General features: G+C 52.2%; 12 protein-coding genes across 12 annotated transcripts; 6 read left to right on the forward strand and 6 right to left on the reverse strand.

Moving 5' to 3' along the window:
- Positions 1-288: 288 nt before the first annotated feature.
- PSV08DRAFT_354443 (uncharacterized protein) lies at positions 289-657 on the forward strand (the record flags this gene model as incomplete). The annotated part of the gene is made up of 1 exon (XM_014216971.2): positions 289-657. One exon carries the CDS (start codon positions 289-291, stop codon positions 655-657), a length of 369 nt encoding a protein of 122 aa, XP_014072446.2.
- A 171-nt stretch (positions 658-828) lies between these two features.
- Positions 829-1,628, forward strand: PSV08DRAFT_404092 (uncharacterized protein; the record flags this gene model as incomplete). The annotated part of the gene is made up of 3 exons (XM_066093670.1): positions 829-879; positions 1,187-1,260; positions 1,315-1,628. 3 exons carry the CDS (start codon positions 829-831, stop codon positions 1,529-1,531), a joined length of 342 nt encoding a protein of 113 aa, XP_065948561.1. The 3' UTR covers positions 1,532-1,628.
- Positions 1,629-4,287: 2,659 nt separating this feature from the next.
- On the forward strand, positions 4,288-5,937 carry PSV08DRAFT_373218 (general substrate transporter; the record flags this gene model as incomplete). Its single annotated transcript, XM_014217632.1, has 3 exons — positions 4,288-5,178; positions 5,236-5,619; positions 5,674-5,937. 3 exons carry the CDS (start codon positions 4,288-4,290, stop codon positions 5,935-5,937), a joined length of 1,539 nt encoding a protein of 512 aa, XP_014073107.1.
- Positions 5,938-6,344: 407 nt separating this feature from the next.
- PSV08DRAFT_321606 (velvet factor) lies at positions 6,345-7,419 on the reverse strand (the record flags this gene model as incomplete). The annotated part of the gene is made up of 1 exon (XM_014217636.2): positions 6,345-7,419. A coding segment is annotated over exon 1 (845 nt), but the record flags the coding sequence as incomplete, so codon positions are not given.
- A 1,436-nt stretch (positions 7,420-8,855) lies between these two features.
- Positions 8,856-11,529, reverse strand: PSV08DRAFT_10413 (uncharacterized protein). Its single transcript, XM_014217662.2, has 2 exons — positions 10,693-11,529; positions 8,856-10,632 (listed from the first exon to the last, which is right to left on the reverse strand). Exons 1-2 carry the CDS (start codon positions 11,376-11,378, stop codon positions 8,922-8,924), a joined length of 2,397 nt encoding a protein of 798 aa, XP_014073137.1. The 5' UTR covers positions 11,379-11,529; the 3' UTR covers positions 8,856-8,921.
- Positions 11,530-11,531: 2 nt separating this feature from the next.
- PSV08DRAFT_228405 (Mnd1 family-domain-containing protein) lies at positions 11,532-12,704 on the reverse strand. Its single transcript, XM_014217675.1, has 3 exons — positions 12,576-12,704; positions 12,162-12,528; positions 11,532-12,114 (listed from the first exon to the last, which is right to left on the reverse strand). The coding sequence occupies exons 1-3, from the start codon at positions 12,672-12,674 to the stop codon at positions 11,813-11,815; spliced, it is 768 nt and encodes a 255-aa protein (XP_014073150.1). The 5' UTR covers positions 12,675-12,704; the 3' UTR covers positions 11,532-11,812.
- PSV08DRAFT_321627 (uncharacterized protein) lies at positions 12,694-13,461 on the reverse strand. Its single transcript, XM_014217663.2, has 2 exons — positions 13,345-13,461; positions 12,694-13,292 (listed from the first exon to the last, which is right to left on the reverse strand). The coding sequence occupies exons 1-2, from the start codon at positions 13,424-13,426 to the stop codon at positions 12,760-12,762; spliced, it is 615 nt and encodes a 204-aa protein (XP_014073138.1). The 5' UTR covers positions 13,427-13,461; the 3' UTR covers positions 12,694-12,759.
- A 180-nt stretch (positions 13,462-13,641) lies between these two features.
- PSV08DRAFT_10423 (WD40-repeat-containing domain protein) lies at positions 13,642-15,444 on the forward strand. Its single transcript, XM_014217672.2, has one exon. It carries the CDS (start codon positions 13,728-13,730, stop codon positions 15,096-15,098), a length of 1,371 nt encoding a protein of 456 aa, XP_014073147.1. The 5' UTR covers positions 13,642-13,727; the 3' UTR covers positions 15,099-15,444.
- Positions 15,304-16,620, reverse strand: PSV08DRAFT_379175 (uncharacterized protein; the record flags this gene model as incomplete). The annotated part of the gene is made up of 1 exon (XM_014217676.2): positions 15,304-16,620. Exon 1 carries the CDS (start codon positions 16,546-16,548, stop codon positions 15,304-15,306), a length of 1,245 nt encoding a protein of 414 aa, XP_014073151.1. The 5' UTR covers positions 16,549-16,620.
- Positions 16,621-16,807: 187 nt separating this feature from the next.
- Positions 16,808-18,102, forward strand: PSV08DRAFT_321645 (putative methyltransferase-domain-containing protein). Its single transcript, XM_014217677.1, has 3 exons — positions 16,808-17,316; positions 17,377-17,742; positions 17,799-18,102. The coding sequence occupies exons 1-3, from the start codon at positions 16,835-16,837 to the stop codon at positions 18,022-18,024; spliced, it is 1,074 nt and encodes a 357-aa protein (XP_014073152.1). The 5' UTR covers positions 16,808-16,834; the 3' UTR covers positions 18,025-18,102.
- Positions 18,103-18,781: 679 nt separating this feature from the next.
- On the reverse strand, positions 18,782-20,095 carry PSV08DRAFT_228412 (uncharacterized protein; the record flags this gene model as incomplete). The annotated part of the gene is made up of 3 exons (XM_014217673.1): positions 18,782-18,874; positions 18,952-19,196; positions 19,261-20,095. 3 exons carry the CDS (start codon positions 20,093-20,095, stop codon positions 18,782-18,784), a joined length of 1,173 nt encoding a protein of 390 aa, XP_014073148.1.
- A 3,649-nt stretch (positions 20,096-23,744) lies between these two features.
- On the forward strand, positions 23,745-25,294 carry PSV08DRAFT_250085 (uncharacterized protein; the record flags this gene model as incomplete). Its single annotated transcript, XM_066092396.1, has 4 exons — positions 23,745-24,231; positions 24,324-24,670; positions 24,760-25,123; positions 25,200-25,294. 4 exons carry the CDS (start codon positions 23,745-23,747, stop codon positions 25,292-25,294), a joined length of 1,293 nt encoding a protein of 430 aa, XP_065948562.1.
- Between the last annotated feature and the right edge of the window lie 707 nt (positions 25,295-26,001).

Genomic DNA, 26,001 nt, shown 5'->3' on the forward strand with positions numbered 1-26,001 from the left:
CAGGTTGGGGTGTAGCCTGCCATTCTTTTCTGAGATAATTGATCTGATACGCTATATAGCAAACAGAGAGAAAAAGGTCAAGCGATATGGTACGCCCATATTACCGAAAGATACTAATAATACCGCCAGTGTATCGGCTAGGCCCGCTAATGCCGACCCCTGTCTTATGGGGGTGCCCTGTAACCTTTGCCGCTCCGGCGCCTGCCGAGCCGCCTCAGTACTCTGTAATGGCGCAATCTCCCGCTTGGACGACATCTCGAGATAGATTTGCTTTACTACCTAAGAAGCATGCTTACCGTTTGGGACTGGTGGATAGGGATCTGGAAACCCGTGTGTGTCGGCGCCCAGCGCTACAGCACTAGGTTATCCTACCTGCTTGCCGCCGTCGAAACCCGTCTCCTGAGCCTAAAGCTATGTGCCGACACCCGCCGCCACCTGGACGACACGAGAGCTAGCGATAATCACCACCAGAGCATCAGCAGCAGCAATGGCAAAGACCACGATGGCCGGCTCGAGACTCAAAGACTACTAACGGGCTTCTACATGGCCGAGGCCAATCCGCTATTCTGTAAGGCGCTAGCGCAGCTGCATATCGCTAACATGGCCCTCTATTTTGACTTTCCGGAAAGGTACTTTGATTTTGTTGTGCTTAATTAGGGCCTGTTCGGTTGCGCGGTTGCGTTTTGCGTTTTTATTGCTAGATTTAGGTTGCTGTTACGTTGATACCCGGTTCTTCGTCCATCTAAGAATACCGTAGCTAAGCCTAACAGTGTTTAGTTTTGGAATGACAGGCTTTCTCGAACCGTATACCTGGGTATAATTGACGTAATGATTATCGTTGAGGTATTTATTATCGTTGAGGTATTTGTTATCGTTGAGGTATTTGTTATCGTTGATGTGATAGGGCTGTGTTTTGCACGGACAATTTCATTGAAATTCTATTACTGTAGCTAAGGCTAATTATTGTTTTACTAGTCCTAGTAGATACAAGTGCTTATATGATAGGCAAGCGCTTGTACCGTAAAACATGCTTTGGAAAGCGAACTATCGTATTAGAAAATATATAAGAATGTTGATTGACTTTACTCTAATGCTTCTTCACTACTGCATAACCACCTTATCATAGAGCTGAACATCTACAAAATTAAGAACCCTTCGCTTTTTCTCTTTTCTACTGTATTTGCAGAAACTTATCTATCCCCTGACACAGGCATACAGCCTTCCACCAAACCTTTATTACCAACTTCTCAATAAAGCTAGGTATGTCCTTCCCTCTCTCTCGCCGTCTAGTAAAAGTCGTTAATCTTACTACAGGTTATCTAGTAAGATGAGACTCTCTACTATCCTCGCTTTGGCCTTCACTGCTGTGGTGGCAGCAACGGCAGTCCCAAACCCACATGCCGAGGCGGATGCTCTCATCATTGCTGGCCTAGAGGCACGCGGCACTTGCTGCACGTGCCCTAATGGACAAGCTGGCTGCGGTGGATACTGCTTCACCAACTGCCCTCAGTGTATCTGGAACAAGTGTTAGAGAGGAATAGCTGCATTGCGGTGTGATTAGCGTTATTAGTAGGGTATTAAGAATATTAGTGACTTTTCGTGAATACAGATGAGCACTGTGTCTATCTCGATACGTATGGGATGTGTAAACCTTTAAGACAATTTGTATTCGTTGCGAAAGAATCTGAGAAAGATCTTGCGTTGACTGGTTAGATGAGAGCAGCGGAAGAAATGGATTCTGGTGGAGCCGAGCACCTGGATTCTGTGTACAGCTATGTAGTTAGGGCTTAGTGTACGTAGGTGGTTAGTGCATGCACCCGGTCTCTGGTTAGCTACAGCACCAACTGCATTATTAAAAGAGCAACCTTCCAAAATCAACACGTGATTAATCCACCGTAATGATAGCAATTTTTTTAAAAAAAAATACGATGAATTTATTTATAAGACGTAGAAGGTTACCGTCTTTACCGCGCAGTCGCAAAAGAGTATAGTATTGCGATACCAACTTTGACGCGCCAATACCGCCGCCAACGCCAGTCCCGTGAAGCCGTCGCTAAAAACTTGTTACTACTTACTCCTCTATAGTAGAAACAGCTTATAAAATATATAAAGAGACTACTAGCGTGCAAGCTGCTCCTTGTAGGATCTATAGTTTCTTAGTTCAAAGTGAATTATTTGGATGCAAATAACAGCAAGGTAACAAGAAGTTAATCTCGCATAAGATCCAGTTTTACCTATGTAGCGCTCTCGCTTCTCGGCTGCGCTAGCCAAAATATACATGCAAGTGCCGGCAGAGTTTGACCTTTTACGTGACTCTGTATGACTACAAAGTCATCGGGCCGAACACACGGCGTGATGGTCGAGGGCACGGGCCTCTTTCTGTGCATGAGGGAGTTGTTGTTAATGCAAAGTTCAAACAGTACCCTACTGTCTACAAGTCATCGTTAATCTCGATGAGAGCTCGCTCGTTTCTCTTGACTTGACTGGTTTTTCCTCGGGCTTCTCCACCATGAGTCAGAGCAGTCAAGTCAGCCAACTAGGACGATTGCTATGACCTTGTCCACGATGAACATGGCCTGTAGTGGCTTGAGGTCTTACATCTCGAGCGATTATTGTGGTCACGATGCAAGCCATGCCAAAGAGTATGGTGATATACCAAACAAATTTAGAACTCTAAATACGTCAATGAACCACCCATATTGGAAGTCAGGAAGGAGCAAAAGTAACCTAAGAGAATTGGCAATACATGCTTGGAAGCATCGACGGTAGCAGCGAGAATGCTAGTGGCAGCTCCTTGCACCTCGGCTGATGGAGTTGGAGGGCTCTTAAGGATTGGGGATGCTTTTGGACCAAAATTTGATGCAATAATGGCGACTACTGCTGAGAGTTCAACGAGCGGTGAAAGAGACGAGACATTGTGCGTTGCGACGTTTCGTGGTCTAGACAACGACAAGACTGATAGTTGTTACTACTTAGGCTCCACCCACAAAGGGGATCAGAGTGTTATAGAGTGGAGTAGAAGAGATTCAATCCTTAATTTCTCATCGCCTCTTATGAATGTTGTCAAACTGTTGGTTATCGATTGGGGTCCACATCATTTTTTTATAGACATCCCATGGAAGCACCAGTTCGATTCAAGATGCTTTAGGGTTCAAACTAGCCACAAGGAAGAAAAAAACGACTCTAGTCTTCAACGTGCTGGCCTCTGGCGGAACTAAAATAGCCGGACAACACCAAACCACCACCAAAAGTAGCCACTTTGAACGCTAAATATTAGTACAACAATAACGTTTAAAAATATATATATAATAAATAAAATTAAGCGCTATATAAGTTTATTAGATATCTAAGGTTTTAGAGAGTTAGACCTTATATACAAAGGTACAGCTACGTATTAAGTTAATTAAGTAGTAAAACGTTAAGAAACTAGCCCTTTCGCTTGCCTGAGATATCCGGCCATTTCGATTCCGCGAGAGCTGGCCTTTGAACAGCGACAAGCGAGCTGTAAATCGGACATGAAGTTTTTGGGGGAGGAAACGAAGATGAAATCTCATATAGGTTGGAACCCCACCCAGGTGGTCTTGACAAGGCAACGAGACATCATGTCACGGAGAAGAAATCCACCAAAAAAAACGGCCTAAGAAATTCGATGCATTTAAACTGGGGCAGATACTAGTCGCATCTGCGTTGTTGGCGATGGTTCGCAGGGCTCGCCGGATCTGTCTCCTAATATGGCAAGTTTTCCGACTTGTACTAACCGATTATGTATCAATACCCGACGCATTGAGGGCTTTCCCGTGGGCTTTCCCGTGGGTTTTCTTATCGACTTCCCGCGGGTAAATCCGCGGGATTCCCGTGGACTCGACATGATGCCGTACCCGCGGGTCGGAGACCCAAGTATGTATCAAATGTCTTAGCACTCTTGCCTCTAGGCTTGGTGAGGCTTGGTGAGCTTGAGATTTGGTCCGAATAGATGCCATTATCGGCCGCTTGCGGGTTGCAAATCTGTACTGTTGGCAGGGCACCTGTTCTCATTCCCCGGATCTTTCGGTGTCCTACAGTGGGGATCTCAATCTGCCCCAACATTTCCCCACAGCTTCTTGGACGGGTGCATTTCTAATCGCACCGATTGAAATACAAATAAGACGCCGTTCGCAGATTTCATTTCAGTCACCTTCCCAGACCGACCTTGCCTGTGTGTCCCCCAGCTCACCATCCGACACGTTGAATCTCTCGACCTAATCAAAGGAACGTTCGACAGTACGCCACCAGGGAGGCAGAGACAGTATGGGGCTCTCCGGAAAACAACTACGGCTAGCTCAGCTGCTGCTTGTAGTCATGCCAGCTTTTGTGCTTTTTGGCTACAACCAATCAGGTGTTGGTGGCCTCCTATCGCTTCGTGATTGGAACCATAATTTCCCCGAGATTGATACAGTCGATGCTCACGGTGCTGAGAAGAGCCAGAAGTCAACAAGGCAGGGTGCTGTGGTGGCATCGTTTACACTCGGCGCCCTCTTTGGGGCTCTATCCTGCTCTTGGTGTGCGGATAAATATGGACATCGCAAGATTATATTTGCGGCCGCCTTCTTAACACTATTAGGGGAAATACTTCAATGCACCAGCTTTCATATTGCGCAATTCGTTGTTGGAAGAGTCATTCTAGGATGGGGTGTTGGAGGAATGAGCGCAACAGTTCCTGTTTGGCAGTCGGAATGCTCGACGACGGCGAACCGCGGCAAACACGTTGTTTTCGATGGCGTCTGTATCCTTGGGGGCTACATGCTTGAGGCGTGGATTAACCTTGGATTTTTCGAGATCAAGGACAATCTCCCTCTACAATGGCGCATCCCGCTCGCTATCCCGACTCTGATCTCAATCGTGCCTATGGCTGCCATCTTTGCGATTCCGGAATCCCCACGGTGGCTTTGCAAACAATCTCGATACGAAGAGGCGCGCGCGAGCATGTCCGCTTTCGAGGGACTTGACTCTAGCGATCCCGTCATTAGTGACGAGATCAACGGTATTGAACTCGCGTTAGAGGAGACCAAGGCCCGGGCTAAGATAAGCGACATCTTCACCATGGGCAAGGATAGATTGTTCTACCGGTTTTCGTTGTGTATCTTTCTACAATTTGCACAACAAATGTGTGGATCTAATCTTATATCGACGTATTCTACGGTATGTACATGGCACTCGGACTGGTTTGCATTGGCTTGACTAACATAACCGTGACAGATTATCTTTCAACAAGGCCTGGGAATGGACAGTGAGATGTCTCGCATCTTGTCAGGAGGAGCTCTTACCTGGAAGTTTCTCTCTTGTTTTGTTGCCTACTTTACGATTGATCGATTTGGTCGCCGCAAGCTGTTCATGTTTAGTGGTTGTGGAATGGCCTCGTGTATGATGGCCCTTGCTATTGCCTCTAGCTTCCCAAAGAGCAACTACTCGGCACAGATTGCTTCAGCGTTCTTTATCTTTTTGTTTAATTTCTTTATACCTATTGGCTTTTCTGGAGCAAACTTCTTATACTGTACTGAGGTCGCTCCAACAAGACTTAGGATTCGCATGGCAGGTATATCAACCGCGAATCACTGGCTGTGGAACTTTGTCGTCAACATGGTTAGTACTGCAGAATCATCGGTTTTGGCAAGAATTGACTCTAACATGTTCTAGGTTACTCCTGTGGCGATTGAAACCATCGGCTGGCGGTACTATCTGGTGTTCCTTTCCGTCTCTGCTTCAATTGTTCCAATCATCTACTTCCTTTACCCAGAAACCATGGGTCGCAGTCTGGAGGAGCTTGAGATGATGTTTCAAGAAAGTGGCTCAATTCTTTCGCTTGTTCGAGAATCGAGGAAGCCAATTGTAGGGTCACTTGTGCCAGAGTACATTATGGAAAAAGGCGAACATGGCACTGTCATCCAGCATATAGAGTAGATGATGTTTCTTTTTTTTTTTAACAAAATTCATAGAATAGAGGTTTCACAGCCCATGATGAGGGTACGATTTGTCTAGGATGTAACGTATCATGTATCTGTAAAAATATTCTACAATGTACTCCAAAGATGAAATAAAGACCATTGTTAGTAAGGAAACATGATTGGAAGCTCATTCTTTGAGTCTAAAGGGATGATGGTAGTTGTAATATGTCGAGGGTCACAATGTTGGACAACTAAGCACTATTTAGTTACAGCACTAGGATATTATTTAATTCATGTTTAGCGATGAATCTGTGGAAGTCCAGGTTGGTTGGAAGACGGTGGTATGGAGTAGGTAGCTAGGACAGAAAGTTCTGGGCCAAGAGGACTACAGCCATCACAAGTATGTGGGGAAACGTAGATGGGAAGGATAAAAAAGGGTATGTATTATAGTCACGTGGTAATCATAAGTCTATGATGAGCTATCTACTTTTCAACCATCATGTTTTGGTGGTTTAAACTAGGTCAAGTCTATTGTTGGAAAAATGGAAATTTTGTTTCATTCGTAGCGAAAGCGGACTAGTAATTACAGCATTAATCATCGGCATCATACTCTGCTTGGTTGGGCAGCTTGGGGCCGTCTTTGCGGATGGGAATCTTGATGCCCTGCTGGGCAAAGCACTTGCTCAGGGGCGTGCTCTCGATGACGCCGGGGAACTTCTTTGCCGAGTAGACGGTAAAGGGGTCGGAGAAGTTGACGGCGAGGCACTTGCCCTTGCCGCGCGTGGGGCCGTCTGCGGCGACGGTGGCGTTTGTGCCGTCGCCGGCGCCAATGTCGAAGAGGAAGAGCTTGAGGCGGAAGGTGCCCTCTGTGCGGACGCTGAGGTCCTGCAGGACAAACCAGAAGCCGGGCTTGTTCTTGGTGTCGTTGAGGCGGCAGGCGTTGACAGCGTTCATGCCAATCAGGTTGCGCGTGTGGTTGGAGCTCATGGGCGTGGCGGGGATCATGGCCGAGGGGGCGGGGGCTTGGCCATAAGGGGCGGCGGGGGCGGGGGCGGGGTACTGCTGGTACGTGGGCGTGGGAGGCTGGGGGGTGGGCGGGTAGTAGGGCGGCACCGCCACGCCCGTGTGGGCGCCGGGGCCGTAGCCCGCCGCGGCCATGGGCTGGGGCTGCATGTGCTGGTGCTGGTGCTGGTGCTGGTGCTGCTGGTGGCGGTAGGCCTGCGAGTGTGCATCGTAGCCCGGAATCGTCGTGGCGACATAGTGGCTGCGCTCGGGCGGGGGCGGGTACGACGTCGTCGTGCTGCTGCTGATGGACACGGTGGGCGCCGCGCTGCTATGGCGCACCAGGTTGACGGCCGACTGGCCCGACTCGTTCCACAGGTCCACCATGAGCACAAAGTACGTGCTGTCGATCTCGTTGAAGTCGAGCTCGCGATCCATCTCGTCTAGCACCACCAGCCGGATGCACGGCGGAGGCGTGATGGGCCGCCGGTCCTTGTCGCCAAACCCACACATGCGTGCTCGGATGGGCTGCTGCTCGACCTCGAGCTTGTACTTGCGCTCTGCTCGCCGCGGCGGGTACTGTGCCTGCCCAACCGTCTCGGCGCGTCCAGTCGTGATGCGGTTGCTGAGGTGGCCTTGGTAGTGAGCCATGCTGGCGGCCATGGTAGCTGCTGTCGCGCCCTGGAAGCAGGCGACGGCGACGGCGACGGCGACGGCGACGAGGGCACTGCACTGAGCTGGCGATGCCGGGGATGGTCAGGTCCGGGTTTGGGGATCAATGGCTGGCTGGCTGGCGGGTGGGCTGGCTGGCTGGTTGGCAGATTCGAGGGAGCAAGAGGGCGACACCGCTCCGGGGGTTTTGTTTTATAGCAAGCGGCTCCAACCAAGCGTTGACTTGTCCGTAGTACATGACTCATGTCCATGCTCGTCACCACATGAACCATGGTCCAGGTGCGGCGTACCCACAGACTGCAAGGCCTCTGATGGTGCGCACATCCAATGCCATTGCTGCCACTAGGCCATGGTCGTTGCGGCATACAGGTGGCCATGGCCTTGCCCGCGCCGGCCTGCAATCCCAGTGCCCTCGATGCCTCGCTTACATGGATGCAATCATGGCCTGCCCGCCTATCGCATCAACCACTCCATACTTGGCCCAAGTACACCACACCCACCCACGCCCTTGTGCCTGTGCCTGTGCGGTGCCTGCATCATCTACAACCATCATCACACGCCTATGCATTGCTCGCACTAGCCAGAGCTGCTTGCTGCATGCCCACTTTCTTTCCTCAACGTTCTTCCAAGGCACCTCCAAGTGCCCAGGCGTGGACAGGGAACTATTCACGCAACCACCATGTACTCGACAGGTATTTCTCCGCAACCCATGACTCGGCTCCATCTACACCTGTCGCCAACACACAAAGCACGCTAAAAATAGCTTAAATCCTCATCATCCACTTCTACCACTACCACTACCACTGCTTCTGCTGCTGTTTGCTATCCTCACATCTACTCACTCCATTTTCCAACCAACCTCAGTCGCGCCAAACAAAAACAGGTTTTCTTTGCTCCAAGAGGCGCTTCCGCGAAAACAAAACCGTGCAACCAACGTCGCCCATTCGGTCATCCCGTCTTGCTCGGTCCATGTGCTTGTTCCCTGCCAACCCAAGTCCTTACTCGCCTCAGTCTGCATTGTCCTTTGCACGCCCAGCTACCCTCGTCACACCCATCCATCTCCACACTCTTCTTCATCATCTTCTCTCCACATCGCCCCCCGGCCTCTTTCACCGCTCCTCACCAGCATGCACACATCATCCTCTACACACTGCTCCATGCCGTCATCACAGCGGCTTTTTCTTCTTCGTCCTAATTGCTTTTCTTGCATCCGTGTTACCATGACTACGGCACTTGTGTGCGCACCATCCCTTATGCGTCCCCTCCCATCTCCATGTACCGAGCGTCCCCGCATGCCCAAGGCCCCCGCTTTTGCTCACTGACCCTCTAGCCCCATTGAAACAGCGTCTGTTTCTTACCCTTGTTGCCTTTCTTCTTTCCAGCTACGCTGCCATCCTCAACTGCTGGTGTCGACGTTCCACTGTTCGCACCTGACCCTGATCCCCAAGCATTCACCACTGGAGTATTGCGCCCACTGTTGTCTCGCCGTAGCCCGTTACCAGTGTATCCTGGGCTGAAAATGGTACTTGTCGGTTTGGCCGCTGCTGGAAGCGCCGGGAATGCATCTGCCAGACTGGCCTTCTTGCTCACGTTTGATGATGATGATGCCGATGATGGCGCTGCACCGCGAGAGGGCGCAGATGAAGCTGACGGCCGGGCGCTACCTGCAGCAGACGAAGACGATGCCCATGGTGTTTGTCCAGGCTTGGCTCCAATGCGACTTGCAGGGGTCGGCAATGCAGGAAACGGATTGCTTGACGATGCCGATGACCAGCTGGCTTGTTGGTTGGCTGTTGAGCGCGATGACTGCGCTGTTGAGCTTTTCAATTTCAGCACCCGCGACCCTCCTCGAGCCGCCGACCCGCCGCTCAAAGCATGCTCAGTAGCAGAGCCAGGTAACGAAGGATAGTCCTCGTTGATGGCCTTCCAATCGTTCCATGCCTTGAGTAGTCCCTCTCGCTTCGGCGCAATCTCAAAAATGTCGGCTAGCTCTTTGATGAGCTTTCCCATCTCTTTCGAATCCGCATCGAACAGTGCAAAGAAGCCTTCAATCAGCTGTGCTGCCGATGTTTTTGAATTGCGGTAGGCTGATACCGCCCCTCTGAACTCTTGTAGCTTGATTTCGTTGTGCCCAAGCATGTTCGCAGCTCGTTCAGTAACCGCGTTGTGACGCAGCAACCGGGCTTGCTCTTGTGGGGTTTGCGGAATGGAACTGGCTGATTGCGCATCCACGCTGAGTTGGCTCATACCGTTAGTAATGTTGCTGGTAGCTCCCGGAGTTGGACGTGAAGCCGTCACTACGGCAGGTCCAGAAGCGGTTGGGGGTGGTCTGGCTGCAAATGCCTCACCAGGAGTGGGAGTCGAGAGTTGCCCACCAAAAGCTCTTCCGGTGATTGAATGGGCATTCTGCGCTTCCATCTGTCGCTGGTAGGCGAGTTCGGCTCTACTCAGGGGCTGCACAGAAGAGGCAGGAACTGGCTCTGCATTCGGATCTCGTCCCCTGCCACGTCCTCTGCCTCCTTCGCGCCTTCGCTCATCTCGTCTGCCGTTGCCTGCACTTTGCTCATGCGGGGCTCGAAACTGGAATCCAGACATGTCCACCCTCCGCGCGTCTCGCAATGCATCTTTGGATAGGCCGTTGGGATGCACCTCGAGCTGGTGTGCCTTGAGATCCATCTCTGAATCAAACACGACAAACTTCTTGTCCAAGCACTCGCGGTCTGGACATAAAAAGTGGTCTTTCCGAAAGTGCATCTCGAGCGAATCGTAATTGACATAGTATTGCTGTTTCCTGCTGCCTCCTTCGCGTCGATCGCAAATGTGACAGCGCTCGTGCTTGTCTCTGCAATGTGCGTACAGCTCATCGTCTCCATAGAAGCGCTGTCTACAAAAGCCGCACTCGGGATGACCTTTGAAGCCACTCTGGTCGATTGCGCCGGGATTGTCATCGCCAAACTTTTGGTGCTTCTTCAGGTCTTGCGGGGTGAAGAGTTCGTGCTCATGGGTGAACACCTTTTTGTTTCGTGTACACAGATCACTACGTCATGTTAGTCCAAGCACAGCCGTGCAGAGCGAGGACTACGCATCTAGTACATACCACATCATCTTGGCGTGTGCCGTCTTTACATGGCGGTGCAGGTCAGGCCATCCGAGGCATGCCACGTCGCACTCGCTATCCGGGCAGTTGTACTGCAGCAACAATCGCGTGTCCTCAAAGACTGCCGCATTCTCAAAGTGTATGCCTAGGGTATCATCCGACTTGAAAAAGTCGGCCTTGGAAAAATCCTCATACGTCTTTTCAGCGTCGTCGCTAAGGATGACGTGGTCGGATTCGGTCCTGCAATGGGCGCAAGCTTTTGTCTTGTATAGCGCTCGCATGCGGATTGAGCAAATGTGACATGTCCGGTGGTTGCAAGGAGCAATGGCCAAGTGCTGGACGGGCGATGCGCAGATGAAGCACACCTCTCCGTCTGCATCTTCGTCGTCTGATTGTGCGGGGGCCGGTGCAGGCTTGCTGAGTGCAGGACCATTTTCTGGTGTTTCTACCGCTGGTGCTTTGCCCTTGTCCTGTGCAGATGCGCCGCGACCACCAGGGCCGTCCCTGTTGCCTCGTCCTCGACCTCGCCCTTGGTTGCCACCCCGTCCGCGCCCTCTTGCCTCAAAATTATCCTGTCTCTCTTCAGAGCCACCATGTGCACCTCTTGCGCGTCCGCGCCCTCTGCCACCGCGCCGTTGTGCGCTTGCAGGAACTTGCGAGGTTTCTTGGGCACCAGTTGAAGCCATGGCGGGGTATCGCGGGAGCCGTGCAAGGTGCGTCTTTGGAAGAGTCCCGATGTGTAAGGCGGTAGTAGAGTGTTGAAGAGCAGCGACAAATCGATGAGTACAGGGCAGGCCGGCGAGGCCTCTTATTCACAGCAGGGCGTTTTGTGTTCTTAGACTAAAGGTATTACGATGACGCTCTCGCAAGCGAATGATAGCTAAACAGTGGCCCATGCGCCACCAACATGACTCAAGAAATATCTAGACTGTGGCGCAGTGAATGAGTCGACATGATGGTGATTTCGCATGTGGAACTCCCTTGTCCTTGCCTCCACAATACACCCTAAAATGATACTTACACAGTACACCCTGATCCTGGTGCCCGCAGCAATTGGTGACTGTCTAGTATAGAGTGTGTATCCGACATGGCCGTGAAATCCACAACCTTGCCTAGGTCATCAAAGCTCACGCAAGCCTTCCTCCTCATTGTCGTACTCATCACCATATAGCATCTTTAGCAAATTAAGAAAATCCTCTCCTCGTCCTCCACCACCGCCCGTGATGGTCTTGAACCATCCCTGCATGGCCAAGATGTGATCAGTGTATCTTTCGGCATCGAGGCGAGCCTTGTGTGCTTCACTCTCTTTCTTCTCTAGCTCAACTGGGTCATACTCGCTGTACGCGGCTAAGTCTGTGCGAAGTTGTTCCACCTCCTTCATCAAGTCGGCGTGCTTTGCGATGAGAGTCTTGCGATCGCCACCTGGAGTCCATCAGTAATGGGGGCACGGCGGACGCGTTTGCACTAACCAGGCTCCATGAGCATATCTTCGTCCTCTGTACGAGCAGCTTCTGCATTTCCTACTTTTTCCTGCAGCTCAGACACAGCTGCGCTGACCTTGTCGTACTCTTCTTGGGCCTTTTTGAGAGTGGTGTTCTTTGTCTTTTTCTCGTCGGCTGGGAAGCTCCAGTACCAGTTGCCGCTGCCAATCTTCTCGACGCGGATTTTGTTGTCATCTGAAAGTGCCTGTAGATAGTCTTTGACTTGCATGCCGTTGATGGAAGACACCTGAGGCAGCGTCTTCTCAAGGTCCTTGATACTGTGCGCCTGTGCTGTCTTGTGAAACCATGCCAAGATGGAAGCTACTTTCTGGGGGTTGGGCTGGATCTTAGGTGCCTTGACTATGTCAGGGTTGCAGATGCTGTGGTTGTTGTAGAACTCACCATGCTCACTGTTTTTCTTGGAGATAGTATGAATATTGGGGGATGGGATACTGGATGTGGCAGACGATGTGCTGCCAAAAAAAAAGAAGATGCGCTCATCCAGACGAGGAAGGCACGCTTGGCTGGCTCGGGCAAGGGAAAAAGGCAGGCGCGAACATGCATGGACAGGCAGCAATCTATCTATCTAGTCTGTCTCTTCTGCGATGCTTGTCGAGTCTTCTGCTGATGAAGCCCAGGAGGCGTGCACGCCACGGTTCGTCTCTTTTGTCGACTGCTTGGTGGCATCAACAGGCTCATGCTCTTTGACGGCAGACGAAGTCGGCTTGCTCTTGCTCTTGCTCTTGCCACGACCGTTGCCTTGGTCAGCCTCGGTGAAAGCCAGATCGCCAGTCTCGCCAATGACACTGCGCGCTGTTTCCTCTAGAAGAATGCCGAGGGCGAGCAAGACAGTTCCGTCCAGGTGTCGCCATCGTATGTTTCGGCCACGGGCGTCGACTTGGGCATACATGTGGGTTATGTAAGCATGGATCGAAGTTGAAAGTTCTCCCCTAGGCAGTTGGTGGGCCGAGAGACGGTTATGCGCTGGGTAATAGTCGTCCTCTTCATACCGGATCGGTGCATTTTTACGCTTGAAGAGGACTTCGTCCGGTCGCAGACGTTTCTTGGCCGCCTTTGGGCCAGTGACATGCCCAATCAAACCAGCTTGCGTCACATTGCCTGTATTTACAGTCAGAATCCGTTTTGCACGGCATGGTTATGTGGCTCTTGCCTGCAACAGAATCGTAGACATTGGCTCTTCGCTTGCGTGGCTTTTTTCCACTAGCCGCCGTTGAAACCTTTTGTGAGGGCATTGCAGATGCCTTGGTTGTATGGTTTACTGTTGTGCTTTGTCCTGAGAGGTGGTCCAGCTTCAAAAGGCAGATTGCGCGAGTAGCCGTTCGTGAGGCGAACACGGGATCCCTGCAGCAGCTTGGCCGCCCCAGTCTGCGCAGGAGCAGGCAGCAACGTCATAGGCACATACTACTATAGATACGAAGCATCAGCCTCGACCCGTCCCTCGGCGTCTTCCCTACTCTCATCCACCTTGCTGTAGTTTGTACCCATTGATTCATCGCTCGCACATCGCCACGTACACAAAAGCATGAGTCGCATATGCACAACCAACACGTGCTCGACCGCGCGTACGGCTTCATTCCCAACCATGTCCTCAAGCGCGCCTGCACCTCCCGCCTCGTCTACGCGCTGCAGCCATCGCCCAGCATAAACTTTAGCCAGCATTTGCCCACTTCCGATGCTCCACACGAGCGCATACCAGCCCACGCATCCGGTGTAAGTGCGCTGACAGTTGACAAGTTCGAGGGGAGGTACCTGTTGTCTGCAGGCGCCGACAGTTCCATCGCACTGTGGGATCTTGAGGCGCAGCCGGGTGCGACCGAGGCGGGCGAGACGTACATACCTCTGACTGGCGCAAGTAAGACGAGCGAAGAGCACAAGCTCGGCATTACACAGATACAATTCTACCCGTTCGACTCGCTAGCGTTCCTCACGTCGTCTTATGACCACACTGTCAAGCTTTACTCGAGCGAAACGCTCACCACATCTGCATCCTTTGACTTGGGCTCTGTCGTATACAATATCTCACTGTCACCTGTGGCATCGCATCTCCTTGTTGCCTGCGCCACGCAGAATCCCAACGTGCGTCTTGTAGATTTGCGGTCTGGGGCGACGACACACACTCTGGCAGGTCACTCTGGGGCAGTGCTATCTACGGCGTGGAGTCCGGTTCGCGAACACATTGTCGCCAGCGGGGCCACCGACGGTACGGTCCGATTCTGGGATGTGCGTCGCAGCGTGGGCCAACTGGCCATGTTGGATCTCGAAGACTCGGTTGGACGACGTGGCAGCCAGTCTATGTCCTTTTCTTGCAACGCAACAATGAAGCAAGCACACCGAGGACCCGTAAATGGGCTGATATGGACAGAAGATGGGAGGCATCTCGTGACATGTGGCCATGATGCGCGCATCCGCGTCTGGGACATGGCCACAGGGGCCAACACACTAGCAAACTTTGGCCCCATGGTTAAAAACACAGGGCTGTTGCCACGGCTGCCTGTGCTTGCCCCAGTTGAGAGCGTACAACCAGGTGGTGAAGTTGTCTTCTATCCCAACGGCTCTGAAGTGCTGGTGTACGAGCTGTGGGAAGGCAAGCTGATACGCCGCCTACGCCGCTCGCAACAGCACTCATATGGAGGGATAGCAGCAGGCAATTGGCAACAGCCAGCCAAGGATAGAATCACGAGTTTGGCTTGGCGGGCGCACGATGTGGAAATGTACTCTGGCCATGGGGACGGTAGCATTAGTGCGTGGAAGCCGCGAACCGAGCAAGATGCCGAGGCGGACGACGAAGAGGCGGCGGAACGAGAGGAGCGCGAGGTGGACAAGAAGAGGAAGAGGGGCGTGCTAGATGAGATTTATCAGGGCCTGACCAAGAAGCCGATCACATTTGGCAACATGGGGCTGTAGTGCGACCAGGTTGACAGAAATGCAATTTGAACCAAGAGCAGCATGTACAGGCAATGGGCATGATAATGGTAATGATGATGATATTTGTGTCCATGGCTATCATGTCTGCGTACGTGTCGTTTCGTTATCTGGTGCCGGGAAGAAGGCAGGAGAGAGAAGATAATATTACAGGCAAGGGAATAGAGAAAGAGCACATGCAGCCAGCCTACCCCGACCCAAAGTGCGGCAGTCTGGCAGGTACGAACTGGTCTTGTCCATCATGTTGCTGCCCCCTGTTTTCCTCCAGAGGACCCAGACCAGTGTCGGGTATTGATTGGGCGTCTACAGTACTGGCAAACGAAAGGTGGTCACGGCTGGTTGAGGCGGTCGGGGTGGGGGACAAGGGCGAGGCAGGGTCTGAGGCTAGGCCGCGCTTGACGGCGAGGTGGTGGGCATTGTGGCGCTTGCGGTCGACGTCGTCGTCTTGCTGCTGGCGCAGACGCTCTTCTTGCTCGTCGAGATGGGCGAGAGTGGGGATGCAGTCGGTGGTGTCGGCGGGCGAGGGGCGGTGGGTTGTGCGCGTCGAGAGGCGCGAGACAGAGGGGCGGTTGCTGCTGGCGCTGTCTTGAGTCCATTGGCCGGTGGTGCGGCGCTCGAGGGCAATGGTGAACTCGTCGTCGAGGGGCACGGCGTCTTCGAGCTCGTCTTCGCTGGGGAAGATGTCGCCTCTGGAGCTGAGCGAGTCGGTCGTGTGGCCCGAGGCATGCGTGTCGCTCCGCTGCCTGCGGTGGCCCTTGTGCTCCGACTTTGTGCGGGCGGCGGCATGGCCGTGGTCGTCGTGGTCGCTGTCGTCGACCAAGGGCTGGTCCTCGTCGAGGCTCCTGCGTGCTGCGCCCGGGTGGTCGATGAGGTCGGCGGCCGAGGGCTTGTAGCGCAGGCCGCGGGCGCCAATGTTGAAGGGGAGGCGGCCGAGGAAGCCAAAGTACGAGGAGCTGGGGATGAGGGTGGGGTCGTGGGAGGTGTCGCGGGCGAGGGGCCCCGTCCTGGGCTTGGTCTTGCTGTTGCGGCGCGGCGTGTTGTAGCGCACATCGCGGCTGCGCTGGCCGTAGCCCATGGCCGGCTGCGTGGTTGCTCCATAGCCCGCCGACGAGCCCAGGAAGCGGTCGAGGCTGTCGCTGCCCCAGCCCAGCAGGCCGTCCGTCTCGTCGTCGTGGTCCCAGTCGTCGTAGAAGTCGAAGCTCGACTCGGCCCGCCCGCGCGACCGCGCCCGGTGGCGGCGCCGGTCATGGCCAGAGGGGAAGCAGGGCGCGGTGCATGCGCTGACGCAGCGGGTGACGGACGCAAAGCACGGGTCGATGTAGCGCTGCGTGAAGCCGTAGATGTTCTCCTGCGCCGTGTCGTTTGCGTGCTCGAGATTCTCCGTGATCTGCTGCAGCGTCCGATTCCAGCGCGGGTCGCTGCGGCGGTACATGGCGACGTCGATGGCGATGCGGGCTTGTCCTCGTCTTCTTCGTCTTCGTCTTCTTCGTCTTCTTCTTCTTCGCTCCTGGCCGGCTGCGCTGCGTCGGGATATGCACTGCAATGGACGCGACGTTGGGTGTCGCCGACACGAATGCGCCGCGGCGAGAGGCGTCGGCCAGTCTGCCTACTCCAGACTGCAGCCAGTGTGTGCTAGTCCGCCTGCGTCCGCCTTGGTCTTGGTGCCAGCCCAGCCTTTCCCTCAGTGCCCAGCCCATGCACACGCACACGCACCCGCCATGCGCTACCTCCGCTTCCTCAAACCCCCCCGCATCCTGCGCGACAAGACCACCACCTCGGCCACCGTCGCCTGTCTCGTCACCCTCGCCTCAGACCTGGGCGACTCGTTTCTTCCCTACCATGTCCATCTCGCCGTCGAGCTCCTGCTGTGCACCCACGACGCAGAGCATGTCCTCGTCTGGACCTCTGTGCGCTGGGCGAGTGGCATGCGCTCCCTGCCCATAACGCTCCCATTGCCCAAGTCCCACGCACTGCCGTCGTCGCTGTTGCGCCTCCGGGTCGGCCTAGGCCCCGGAAACGCGCCCGACGAGTATTCTGCTCTCGCGGGTCAGGATGCGCGAGGTCTTGTATCCGCCTGGAGTGCGCCCTTTACCTTGGACGACGATGCCCCCAAGTTGGTCCAGCGCCGCTTCAGCCTGTCACCCCACTCCGCCATGGCCATCTGGGAGGAGACCGGAGAAAGCATTGCGAGGCATCTGTGGTAAACCTGCCTTCTCCAACACCTCTTGTCAACTACTGCCCACTGAGGTTGCCTTTGTAGGGACGCGGGCATAACCCTGGCCTGCCATATACCAGACTTGGCAGACACAAAGTCGATATTGGCAAAGACTCTATTACACTCCACAAAAGCTTCTCCCTTGACTATCCTCGAACTGGGAACCGGCTGTGGCATTGTTGGCATCGCTCTTGCCCAGACAATATCCAACGCTGACGTCCTCTTGACCGACCTCCCAGAAGCCAGGGAGATTGTCCAGCGCAACATTGACCAAGCGTCCACAGCACCCGGCACCAAGCTCAGCTTCCTCGAGCTCGACTGGGATGCCCAACTGCCTAGTGAATTACAATCAACCTCGACCTCCGTCAATCTCGTCGTCGCGGCCGATTGTACATATAATCCAGATAGCAGGTACGACCTCTTGCTCACCCCTCCAAGTCATCCACCTGACCATCTTGACACCACAGCCCGGCGCTTGTCAGCACCCTCTCCCGCCTAGCCATGTCCAACCCAGCCATTGTGGTAGCCATTGCAATGAAGGTGCGCCATTCGAGTGAGCAAGTCTTCTTCCATCTCATGGCTGACGCTGGTTTCATCGAGACTGCTAAACTCGACTTTTTACTGCCGGGCGATGTCGAGGCGGGTGAAGAAATTGTACATCTGCACGTATATAGCACTAGCATGGTAAGCTGATGAAGACGAGCTTGCCCCCGAAATTACGTACTCTTGGAAGTAAGCAGGGAAGCACATACCACACCATGTTCCACTTCAACAAAACCTGGCCATGCAGCATTCGACATATTGTCCGAGCCGATTACATACATCTGTTTGCTTGGAACAAGGGAAAATCATGGCTCAGGCACCATGTCGCCAGCGCACATTGCGCCTGTAGCCTCAATCGTACAAGTCCCTCTCCATCACAGCCTATCCACAAATCCCACCCCCATCGCACCACACTAAGTATTAACTCCACGTGCCAAGCCGCTTACTCCCCATACTTAACCGCGACGCCCCCAGTCCTCGCCCCACACCACCCGGCAACCAGAAACATCCCGACACCCTCCTAGCCCCTGCACCCACCATTCAGCCTCTGTTAGCACAAACATTGCCGCGTTAGTCGTTGAACCTATTCCAAGTCGGTCTTACCCAAAGTACAACTTGGCTTAGTGGCAACTAGTGCTGCTTTCAACGGAATTTCCTTCCCTCACCCTGACATGAATTACTCGAAGTGGTAGTTTCGAGGGCTGCACCACACATGTTCATGCCACTGCTTATATCCACGTTGATCATGCCATGCATGCATGCATGCATGCATGTATCTTTGTAGTATGTACAAGTTGCATTAACGTTATTTACAGTGTATTTCGGATTATACATTGTTGTTCATCGTCCTTTTTGTAATGAATGCTTACTATGATTATCATGACTTTCTTCCCGAGTCGCCCATCTTCTAAGGAGATATTTTGTACGTTAATCGTCGAGATTTGGCAATAAACGAATTGATCGCATCGTGTAGGCGCGCTCCAGGCGCTGTGATATGAACCTAAAGAGAAAAAGAAGATGTTGTTAGTCTACTTTTTTCGACAAGACATGCAAACACACCACACTCAACAGACTTACCTCTGGCTGTCCATCTTGGGTGGCCGCGCGACGCACAATGTTTCTCTCACTGTCCGTTAGCGCCGTCAGACCGTTGTCTGCTCGTTCTGCCGAGATGTGCGTCCTGTTTCCGTACCCGAGCGTACCACCCTTCTTCTCCTCAAACGAGGCGTTTTCTTCAATATATCGCTCTGCAAGTTCTTGCCGCCTCTTGTTCCTCCTCGCCATGAAGAATATCGCCAGTGCAATGAGCATCGTAATGGCCCCTGTCGTTGCACGTCAGCCGCCATTCATCTAGTGACAACAAACTTTGCGCTAAAAGCCGCTTACCTAGAACACCAAAAAGAACAAACAAAGATCTTGACAACGGCGTTAGTCCCCTGCCCGACCCACCCGTAGCAGAGCTGGCGACAACCGAAGATGTAGGCTGGAGCGTCGGTACCGAGACCGCAGTCAGTGCCGAAGACGCGGTTATGGCTAGTGGTGTGTTGATACTTTTTGGAGATGCCGTCACCTGCCCCCGAAAGTCTTCTGACTGCGAAAAGAGGATAAATGTGCTAAACGATGGCAGTGGAGGGAAGCCGGTAGCTGAAGATGCCGCAGACAAAATGCTGGTAATGGCAGGCGTGGGCCACGAAAACCCAGTACCCATACCAGATTCTGATGTAGTCAATGCTGGATCCGTCCGTGTCTTTGTCAAGGTCGTGTATGTTGTAAGCGTCGTACACAATACCGAAACCGGCATGTCTCCAAGAAGTTGAGCTGCTGCCGCATCGCCTATCGATGGTGGTGGTTGATTCTTGCCTGGCATAGGTCTACTTATAGTACCAGGATCGGCTTGGTTGACTCCTGGGAGAGCTGGTGCATCTACCAATTCAGCTGCCTGTGGAGTGCCACTATCGCTAGTCGAGGCGGTATCTACTTGGCCAGCCGAGGACAGTCGCGGATTCAATGATCGTTTTTGTCCCCCTTCCATCACCGGTGACGGGTCCGTGAGGCGAGGCGATGGTGTGGATTGTACGTTCCGCTGTAGTTTGCTCTCCATCTTGTTGGTGGTGGTCCTTTGATGGCGTTTGATCCGGGCAGCCGTATTCGTTGTCATGCCCAGATGGTGACGGTGTGCCAGCACCAGTAACATATCATTGTGTCCGCCAACGGCAGCCATGACATTCCATAGAAGCAGTCAAAAAGGTGACAGTTTGAGAGGCGGGGAAACAGAAGGTGTCCAGTTACCAGACCATGACTGGATAATACAGTTCCCATGTATAAGAGCATAAGGCCAAGCAACAAGAGACGTGCTTCCATGGGTGCTCGTTTCGGCGTTGCACCCACCCACAAACTCGTGGTTGGCCCACCAAGTGCTTAACACGTCTTTTTGTAACCAAACATAGCATACTTGGCCCATGTTGCACGACGATTCCAAAATCACTTCAGACCACGCGGCGCCAGAATTGGTGCTTTTTGGTGACAAGATCAACTCCGTGCACCCTTTCCAAACGTGCAATTGTTTCATAGGACAAGCGAAACTTTGCACCGACACTCGAAACGTAGCGCAACTGGCGGAACCTTAAACCACCGGTCGGAACCATTCCTACCAAGAGCACGCATTGCGTTTGGGAAGAGACATACGCGTACGGTTCTTGTGCTGCTCGACATGGACAAGCTGCTCCTGGACTTGGTCGTCCTGGTTGCAGCCCTGTGAATTGCCGATGCGAAATCGAAAAAAATCGATTGCAAAGCCTGGCGGACCCAATGTTTCGATTCCGCAGAAGAGGTGAACCCGAAGCAGTACGATCGGCGCAGGGGTTGTTGATGATGATCCGAGGCCTTGAGGCAACTCGACCAGCGACTCTGCTGCTACTACGGGCCACCCCAGATCAACGAACGCTAAGCCCTTCCCGTGTGTGCCCGTGCGCCACATCATCTGCGTCATGCTCACTGGCCACACCAGAGCCCATCCATCTCGTTGTCACGATCCTCCAAAAGAAATCCTCGTATCTTTTGAGATTCCGTCGAGTGTGTTTCATGTACGTGTTCAGCAACGCACATGTGCGACAAGCGCCCACCACCTTACGCTGCCAATTGGCTCCGACAACTTCGATTCCTTTTGAGCATAGGTTGTCATCACTTTTTACCATGTTCTCCATGCAAGGATAGCTATGTATCTCTCCAGATACTTTACCATAAAAGTATACCTTGAACATATCAGTCTATCGCAGAAGATCCCGCATCCACTTTCACCAAGAAACTGCCAGGGATTTTCTCATCTGTCCTCTGACAAGCATCTGCTTACCTTGGCATGGAAGATGGCCGTCTTCGAAGGACTTTCGTGCTAATCTAGTCGACATCGCCCTTTATCAGTTATGATCAGCATTGGCAAGTAGATATGGAGCAGAAATGCATGTCCCTGTCAAATACACATCATTTTCGTCGATCCATTTCCAGCGATTGGCCAACTTCGCTTCGACGCCCTCTTCGACGCGACAGTCCCCCCAACGCCCTAAAAAAAGGTCATCCGAGCTGACGCCAACCACACAGCCAGAAGCTGCCGAACAGGATCATCCAATCACAGTCGTTGGTAGCAAGCATCATTCCCATTGTATTCAGCTTATAGCTTGTAAAGCATCACAGCCATTCAAGACACAAGCGTACTCTCACATGCGCAGTCTATAAGTGGCCATACAATTCCAACTCTATCGAAATGTTGCGCTGCGAATTCCTAAGACCATTGTGTGATTCCACTGAACAATTTCATTGGAGGATACCTGAGTTTTACCCTTCCTTGCCAAAGGATGGCGAGGTTCTAGAAGTCTCTGTCAGTGTTTTGCCCAAGCATTGCTGGTTTCGGCGTCACAGCTGTTTGCAACCTTTAGCTTCTTCAATATAGCTACACCGCTGCCATCGCAACCACACAGCATCTTGTGACCTTAAGCTTTTAATGTAGTCTTCTACGGGGCGGTCGCAAAAGTGAGTCAGTCGTGGGCCGGGCGACAGGCTTGACCCAGAAGCTCCATTCTTTCTCGCAGCCGAGAAAACGGGGAAAAGCGACTGGGTAGGTTGTCCGTGCAACTGGGGTTCTTCACCGCACCAGTCTGGTTACGGGAGAGCTAATGCGGATGAAAAAGTACTAGTATACCAGCCGTTTCTGAGGGAAGAGTTGTACCTTCCTGTAGCCAAAGCTCGCGGGGCAGCATGCCTGACGGTCACTAGCTGACCGGTCATGCCTCTGGGCACACTGACAAATATGGCACATTACCAGCGCAGGGGTACTCTTCATTTGCCAAGCAGCCAAGCAACCAAGCAGAGCCAAATTCTATTCCAAAAGTGGTGTCAAAGCCTACTCGCTTACCGCATGTCACTGCCAGAACTTGTTCAATCCAGCAAATCGAATGTTGGTCAAGCAGCTCAGAAGCATTCTTGGGACAAGACAAGGAACGTAAAGTCGATTTCTTAGTCATTACCGAAGCAATCTGTCAATCATGTGCTGTATTTCGTACACCACGGGTGTATTGCCCCCAATCTACTTCTTGAAGCCAACTGCGTAGCTTAGAAGCCAACTCGCTACCAAAATGCGGCTGACTGACTCTACCACGACTGGGCTTCATCCTAGGATGCTTTACAGCCTTGATGAGCTTACTCGGGTGCACAAAGAACAGCTTAGCGAGCATCACAACTAAGCAGAACGCCAGCTCCACAACACTGAACCGCCACCAATCTTTGGTGGTCACGCTCTCGAAATGGCGTGGCTGCTACCATGGCTGTTAAAGAAATCATCAGATGAGCATCTAGACAGGCATCGTATTCAGCTGAACACGAAGCCCAAAGACCTCTAGCTCGATCCGAGTGGCACAACAAGAGGCTATAAGAAGAGTCTCGATATCCTCCTACTCTATCATCACGGCGGCAACTTCTTTTGTCTGATCCAGTTACAACAGTCCCGGCCAACTCAAGTTGTGCGGTCTTACCACGACTACCCTGGGTGGGCTGATCAGTCTTGCCTCTTCTCGGTTGATTGACCTCGATTATGTTGAGTCCGTTCCCGACCCAACCTACACCATTATTCCTGATCAGAGGGCACAAATTGTCTCATATAATCAGGGCGCTGCAATCGATTCAGATGTTGTTGAAGCCTTGCAGTCGCCGATTCCAGATCCAGGAGCGAACGCTCTCCAAGCACGCTACTTCGACATTCAAAAGCGTTGGAAGCCATGCCAGGACCTGAACAACAATGCAAATACTTACAATGCAGTTCTCAACCCGGCAGAGAGCTTCGTTATGGATGAGAATCTGGCCAGTTAAGCCTTGAATGCTCGTACACCTGATGGATATATTCGGACGTATCAGAACCTGAAATCATGTGCTCAGGCCAACGGATACATGGGGTCATTTTTACCCGTCTTGCGTAGCGTCCCTAGCTGAATTTCAACAGATACACAGTCATGTCTAGCTACAACGTCTAGGAATGTGCTGATAGATGCTCTCGCACTATTGGCTGCCAAGGCTTCAACACATACTTTGAACACAGTCCAAGCAAGGTTCCTGGTCCTACTTGCCCCAACCCAGAGGGTGCTGCCAATCCCTTTTTTGTTCTCTGGGGAAGCCCTGTCACCACTGAGAATGCTCGCAACGAGGGCCAAAAGGCGTGAGCAATATCATGTGGTAATCGCGTAAGTTTCTTCAATCCTCAGAATCAGGAGTCTGCCTCTGACAACCAGACTAACGCGTCTAACGGATATGTGTTGACTTCATCGCTCAACCCGCTCTCAAACAAGGCAATCGATGCCCCCCTTAACTGTAACAACAACGACTCTTACATGGACATGAGGTTGCTCAACGACAATGCTCCCTTCGATCCCCAGCGTTGTGAGGCCGTCTGCGAGGCTACCTCGCAGTACAACATCGACCACCCCGGAGATGACCCCTCCAAGCTTCCTAGGCTTTGCAAGTTCTACAACACCTATATCCTGAACGGAAACTTCTATTCTCAAGGTCTGGTCTGCGCTATGTACACCGAGTCCTGGGATCCCTCAGTCTACGCAATGAACGATGGCCAATGGCGTGGCGACGACCACTACACAACCTCCTCCAGCGTGTTTTTTTACAATACCACTGATGTCACTACCCCGGTCTGTCCAACCGATATTGACAGGCTTCGAGATGATGCCGATGCTGGCGCTTTTTGCACATCCTTCAACTCATACGTTGTGTCTGCAACAAGCACTATTACAAGCTACACTAGCACCACCACCATTGATGCCTGTGGGGCTCCCACCGCCCCTCTCAAGCGTGATGGGGAATCTGGTGCTATCTCGAGGCTGTTGTCACCGTCTACCCTGAGAAGGTAGATAATGCTACGGTCACTGGAAGCACGCCTGCTATGATAACCATTCCAGCTGAGCAATTGGATGCACCTGGCGTATACGCCTCAGCTTCTTCTGCAGCCATTGCTCAGCTTATAGGATCAGATTCTGAACCCACAACTCCGGTATCCCCTCTAGGTTTTTCCACTGCCGTTACCCCCACCAGCACACCCAGCCCTACTACCCCGGCATCTACTGCTGGTCTTGTCAAGCGTGCAGTAGCAACACCCCCGATCTTTGCTGGGCGCCAGTCCCGAGAGATTTCTAGCGCTTGCTCTCGCATAATCAGCATAGTCACACCAACTGTTATAGCGCGGGCACAAGCTACCGAGATAACCTACAACAACTGTGCCCAATATATCCCACTACCTGCCAAAATGGTTCACCACCTCAGATAATTGCTGGGTCTTTCAGCAGCTCTGCTCAAGACATCGACGACAGTTATTTCACTGTTAATCTGCCATTCCAGATCTGCATCTATGAGACGTGTAGTGCAGGGGTCAACCCCAGTAGCAACGGTCTCATCACGCTCGGAGGCCATGGTGTAGCAGACTACTTCAACTATAACATCCCTAATTTTGTGAGAGAGGCAGTCCTTATGGCCTTCTGGATTGATCTCTTCATTACTCGGGGCAGGCAACACTACATGGACTACAGCATTTGCGGAGATGCAGGCCACCGCACTGTGACATTCGATTGGAGAGTGACTTACTGTTGCGATTCCACAAGCGATGCTATATACAGCTTCTCTGTGAAACTTTTCGAGGATCATCCTGGTCGTGTACATTTGAATTACTTTGGTACACGAGATCAGGGCAGGTCAGCTACCATCGGTATGTAAGGCTTCACTAACGGACGACTTAAGTGCAAGACAGCTCTCGCTTGATATGAAATAGCTAACATTTTCAGAATCCTTCTTCAAGTATTCATACGGCCAGCCTTGCGCCAACCATGGCCTCGAACTAATCTTCGACCCTGCTCCTAACTATTTCGGCCGGGCTTGAACTAGGCCTTAGTAGATGTGGAAGAGGTATAGGGCTTTCATAAACATATGTGCATAGTCTGATTCTGTGGGTTGTGAACCAATTATATTAGAACGAGACCATACAATCAACGATACTGAACTGAATTTTGCCTCACCATCCACTGATAAGACGCGCATTTATGATCGGTCTTAGTCCATACTACCTCCCCTTACATGAACAGAAAATGGACCCGCTACTTAATTTCCCTCTGACATTTGAGCAACGAGGAGCGAGTGTTGGAATGTAAACATCATTCCAGGGATTGCTGATTTCCGACGTTCCAACACCGTCCAACGGAACGAACAGATTCTTTTTGTAAGTCCAATCTAATCATAATGATATCACAAAGGACCTGAATGATGCAAGATAGCACCTTCAAATTTCCTCACTTGGTCCACAAGAGTGTCACATATTCGCTCTTGCTAGGTAGTTTCTTGCAGCTTGAGAATAGGAATGTGCTGTATCGTTTGTCCAGAAAGAGATAAGGTCACTTGCAGGATATAGTTTCAATTTGAGACGTGACACGCTACAGACTCTAGGCTAGCTTTTTGTGTATCATACCTTAATTTTCGGGCCAATGGCCATGTAATCGCGCAAAAATCCGTATCACATTTTGGTTCTTACCGCCGGGTTTCCCATATGACGGAGCTTGCAGGGGACTCTTGCGAAGGAACAAATGCTAGATT

This window comes from Bipolaris maydis (assembly GCF_028858645.1).
Source record: "Bipolaris maydis strain C4 unplaced genomic scaffold PSV08scaffold_12, whole genome shotgun sequence".
In the NCBI taxonomy this organism is placed as follows: domain Eukaryota; kingdom Fungi; phylum Ascomycota; class Dothideomycetes; order Pleosporales; family Pleosporaceae; genus Bipolaris; species Bipolaris maydis.